The sequence below is a fragment of the Pinus tabuliformis genome, chromosome Q (genome assembly GCF_031772625.1).
Source record: "Pinus tabuliformis cultivar Carrire ecotype Pingquan chromosome Q, CPIR1, whole genome shotgun sequence".
Lineage (NCBI taxonomy): Eukaryota > Viridiplantae > Streptophyta > Pinopsida > Pinales > Pinaceae > Pinus > Pinus tabuliformis.
This window is the reverse complement of record NC_142296.1, coordinates 1188391666-1188397329: the sequence shown is the minus strand read 5'-3', so window position 1 is coordinate 1188397329 and position 5664 is coordinate 1188391666. Positions and strand designations below refer to the sequence as shown.

Genomic DNA, 5664 nt, shown 5'->3' with positions numbered 1-5664 from the left:
AAGAAAGTATCGTCATTTTCATACATTTTAGGATTTTAAATTTTTTAATTGATATGGGTAGTGAAGATCCTTCTTCGTCACCAGGCCCTAAACACATGGGTAGTGAATCTAGCAAGAGGGACCTCTTTACTTCTGCAAAAGGAAAGAAATTGTAGGTTAACTATTTTAATATAGGTTTTTATTTTATAAGTGGTCTTACATTTTGTTTAAAAGATGCCACATGTTTTTACATGAGTAGTGATGAATTATGATGTGACTAATATGATCCATTCAAATCCAAATCATAGAATTAATCAAATAAAAAAACTCACAAGACCTTTCTCAACACCTCAGATAAAGAAATGCTCTTTGAAAGCATAACCCTTCAAAATTATAAAAGATGCCACATGTTTTTACATGAATAGTGATGGATTATGATGTGACTAATACGATCCATTCAAATCCAAAGCATAGAAATAATCAAATAACAAAACTCACTAGACCATTCTCAACACCTCGGATAAATAAATTCTCTTTGAAAGCATAACCCTTCAAAAATATCCAGCGCCTTCAAATTCCTGAACCAAAAGCAAACAATGAAACTAAATATGTTGATATGAATTATGCACATTGTCTTGGATTTCAAGAGACCTACTCAAAACTTGAATCTTTTAAACTCAAGGATGTTTAACAACAAGGGTCTACCTATCCTATGGTCCTCGTACAAATTCATATTTGCATTCAGAGACCGGTATGAAACTCAAGACCATTTTCATTAAATTGTTTTGGAATGTCTTTTCTCAATTTTAGAATTTTCACGTTAACATATTAAAATTGCTTCCATGACTTTGATTGTAAGTCTATTATTTGTATTTTCATCTTATTTTGAAAAGAAATTGTGAAATCGAGATTTGAGATCCCTTATTCATGTACTATAGAAGTTCCATTTGTGTGGGGTTTTAAGATACATTCCATGAAATTCCAGATCTCATCAAATTTGATCCTACATGCTCAAACTAGATTGTTACATTAGAAAAAATCTATGTTTTTGTTTTTGGAATAGTGGTCTCTCATCATGTCAATGAAATTTTAGATATTGAAATTCATTTCAGAAATTTTCTGAGTGACTTTATTTAGGACAATTGATTTTGGCTTTTATTGTCAAAATCTATCATATGTAATAAGTTGGCTTAGAAGGAATTGAATTTGCTAATGCTGCCTCTCCTCTCAATTGAGGATGGAAAACGAAATCATGCAAAACAATGAGATTCCAACTCTAGGATGACATGGTGCAAACATTGTTGGCCCGTATGCATTATGGTTTCAATTTACTGATTTTTTTTATTTTTCCCTTTTGTTTTTTATTTGACTTATACAATAGAGAATTAAAGCTCTTAATAGTTTGTATGCTTTCACAATGTTTCAAATTGTTGAACTTGTTTTGAGTATTAACCACGTCTATGATTTTTCCGCCAGATGTTGCAGTTGCCACTTTCATTGTTAATGCTACTCTTTCCTACTCTTTTATGATTTCAAAATGTTTCAAATTGTTGAATTGGTTTTGAGCATTAACCACATCCATCATTTTTTCTCCACATGTTGTAGTTGTCACTTTTAATGCTACTCTTTCCTAGGCTACACCCTTAGGGCGTTTCCATTGCAACATTTGGTGCAATTGCTAGTTAAAAAAAAAAAAACAACTATCATATGAGGGGACTTACCATTTTTTGAGCAAATGATATTGATAAGCCATGATATTGTAACAAACCCTATTGACACACTACAAATCTCCCTGATAAAGTGGCGTAAATCTCCATAGATATATATTTTTACTCTATATATTACTTCTTTTAAAATAAATAATAATATAAAGTAAAATTATAATTTAGTTAATTTTTATAATATTTTGTTTCTTTAATCACATGAGATGTATCATGGATAGAATTAGTATTTTAATACTTATCATGAAATGATATCTATTAGTATTTATTTAATGTGTAATTATGCCAATTTTATGACAGCACACTATTCAAATTTAACAATTTTATCTAAATTATCAATACATTTTTAAAAAATAATTCTATTTAAATATATTTTATTTCTATTCAAATTTTAAATTTTATATCCATTTAATTTATTATAATTTAAATTATATTTTTATTTAAATATGTCATAACGTGATTCAACTTTTATAATTTGAGTACTTGAAAATTTATTTGACTATTAATCCTTCTCAATATTTTATAATTTTAATTGTATTCTTATAATTCAGTACATGAAACCGCACAAACTTAACAATTTCAATTTTATCTTCTCATTACCATTTAAATCATGTCGGAATTGAATAATTTCATTTTAATCTTATCTTTACCATTTAAATTATAATTTCATTTGAATTATCTTTACGTGTGTGAGACGCAGGAGAATTATCATACTCTTAGGTGTTTGAGATGGAGGAGAATTGCCATACTCTTAGGTAGGTGTGTGAGACGAGGAGAATTACATTATTGAATCCGCGACAGGTTCAGTGTTACTGGGGGGCGCACGTTAATAATGGGAAAAATGTTCAAACTGTTCCATGTCACTCACGACTTACTAGTAATGGTCGGCAGAAGAGACCGAACATGATAAGCTTGATTTCGGTAGATGTGTGTTGCTAAATAAAGTGTAGGTTGGTGTGTGAGACGAGGAGAATTACATTATTGAATCCGCGACAGGTTCAGTGTTACTGGGGGGCGCACGTTAATAATGGGAAAAATGTTCAAACTGTTCCATGTCACTCACGACTTACTAGTTATGGTCGGCAGAAGAGGCCGAACATGATAAGCTTGATTTCGGTAGATGTGTGTTGCTAAATAAAGTGTGAGGTTAATTGTCGTAATCGGAAGGGGGCGGCTAGATGTCGAGTCAAAAACTAAAACTAAATTGTGCAGAAATTGCGACAAATCAAATGGTTGTGATAAGAGGGTGGGAATATGCCGTCATCTCAAATGCGTACAATCCCGATGGCTATATAAGCAACAAATCCTCTTCTCTCCACAGAGCAAAGCACCGCACTTGTCTTTGTGTCTGTACCAGCGATAACAACAGTACTGCTGCACAATAACCACCAATATGGCAACTCATTTCACTGTGGGCGCTGTTATTCTATGGTTTGTTTTTGCCCTTTCCGCTCTTTCTATCTGCCGCGGAGCTGTTTCGGATATTGCTACCCAAGATTTCTTCAATGGAATTTTATCTGCTGCTGCTGATGGCTGCGCAGGAAAGACCTTCTATACATACAGCGACTTCATTAATGCGGCCAATTCATTTTCTAGTTTTGGCACGACCGGAACATCCGATGACAACAAGAGAGAAATTGCTGCTTTCTTCGCCAATGTTGCTCACGAGACTGGCAGTATGTATCCAATTTTATTTTCGCATGACCTCTAAATATATAGTAGATTGAAGATTTTAGTTTAGAATCGGCTGTTCATCTATATTGACAAACATGTTGTCTAACTGATTCGCAGATCTGTGCTACGTGGAGGAGATAGCCAAGAGCGCCTACTGTGATTCCACCAATACACAATATCCATGCGCATCTGGACAGCAATACTACGGCCGTGGCCCCTTGCAACTCACAGGGTATGTGTATGGGTTTATAGGCAAGCAATTGTTCGTGAGTATTTATTTATTTTAATTCGAATTTTTGGTGGCCATTAACTGTTGAATATTTTTGCAGAAATGCAAACTATGGTGCAGCTGGAGCTTATCTGGCAGTGGATCTGCTGAATAACCCTGGATTGGTGGCTCAGGACGACCTAACCTCGTGGAAGACAGCTCTCTGGTTTTGGAATGTGAACAGCAATTGCCACACCGCTATTACATCCGGTCAGGGATTCGGGGCAACTATTCAAGCAATCAATGGAGCAGTAGAATGCAACGGTGGAAACACCGACGAAGTTAACGACCGCGTCAGTCATTACACCACCTATTGCAGTCAGCTTGGTGTAGACCCAGGAAGCAATCTTACCTGTTAACCTAGCTGTTAACAATAATTGGCCATCGCCTTCATAACCATCATATTACGTCAGTAATAAAAATATCGTGTTGCACAATAAAAGCGATTCAGGCTATTGATTACGGGTATTATCATAGCAGAGCAGGGTTCAACTCTGGTCGTATGTAGGATGATACAATTCTGCGACTCTAAATAAAAGGACAAATTTCTAAATAAAGTGACAACTTTCGCATAATGAGAACGAGCGATTTCTTTCTACTCTTCACAAAAGTGATCCCGAATGGTTGAAATCACTACATTTGTGTCGAGATTTCCACAGGATTTGATATGGGTAAACATTATCATGAGAGTTAAATATAATACAAAATGGCAACTTTTACCACGATAATGTTGAAATAATAACGAATTATGCATTCAGTCAAAAGTAACGCATTAGAAAGACCACCTTTTATCCCTAATATATACATTTCAAAGTAAACAGAATGTCTTCATTTTTTAATTTGCCCAAAATTTGTATTAAACAAAAAAAAGGAATATTGTTGGGGATTTTTCTGGTAAAATCCCAAAAACAAAAAAAAATTGAACACACAGAGGCAATGCTCTGTTTCCTTCTCTCCATAGGATCTTTTGTGCACAGGGAAGCTTCAAATAAAATTTCTGATAACAGAGTATTACACACCCATAAAATGATTTCTATTCATTAAACATAAATGCCTCATACAAACTTCATCCTCTTTCACTTAGAGGGATTTACCAAAAATACATTCAACCAACAAAATATTTACTCTGTCTCTCCTGAGAATTTACACTGCTAGTGTGTAAAAACCCATTTTCATTTACTGCTCTAAAACCCCTTTTACATTCACTGGTGTAAAACTATTTACTGTTGTAAAAATAATTTTTTTTATATGCTTGCTCAACATAAAAATATTATGTGCTCCTGCACATTACAAAAAAAACTTCCAGCACAGAAAAAAAATGTTACATGCTATGTTCTAAACCTTTCTTTTTCTTAAAACTACTGTGCTACCCATACATACAAAATTAATATCAAAAACAAACTTCATCACTCTATGCACTGATGTGCGATGCATACACTCGCATTATCCAAAAATGGCTTTTTCATTTTCATTAACCCCTTTACTATTGCACTGCAAATCTCTTCACAAAAGTCAACACAGGTTCTTTGCTGCAGCAAAACTTCATTTCAATCTTCGTTCCTTTTTTTTTGTCTTCATTTCAATCTTCGTTCCCCTATGCGTGTGCTGAGTGGCCTCATTTCAGAATGGTCAAAACACAACAAAAAGCATAACCAACATAATGTATATGCAATACAATACAAATATAACTCGTAAAATGCATATTTACTATGCCCATACCTCCGGTATAAAAAAAATTTAATGTTCTACCAACCATTTACGAACCAGGTTTAAATTCCATTTAATTCCCTTTGCAGACAGGACCGGTGGTCAAACTCAAACTTCAACTTTACTCCACGCAAAGCTTTAAATGCTGGCTCGTATGCAGGTTTCTCTGATGGACGGCGGAGATTGATGATGACAATCGGACGGTGGACGGAGATTTCGGGAGGCATTTTTATGCTGAACTTTAGGCTCCGAAATGTCAGTTCTGCTGACGTATACAGAGGACCACGTGGCTGAGGATAATTAGATCGGGCTCGA

The 5664-nt window shown here is 34.5% G+C and overlaps 1 protein-coding gene across 1 annotated transcript; it reads left to right on the top strand.

Annotated features, from left to right (window-relative positions):
* Positions 1-3064: 3064 nt before the first annotated feature.
* Positions 3065-4217, top strand: LOC149223948 (endochitinase 4-like). Its single transcript, XM_089385982.1, has 3 exons — positions 3065-3376; positions 3492-3606; positions 3704-4217. Exons 1-3 carry the CDS (start codon positions 3094-3096, stop codon positions 3999-4001), a joined length of 696 nt encoding a protein of 231 aa, XP_089242108.1. The 5' UTR covers positions 3065-3093; the 3' UTR covers positions 4002-4217.
* The last annotated feature ends 1447 nt before the right edge of the window (positions 4218-5664 follow it).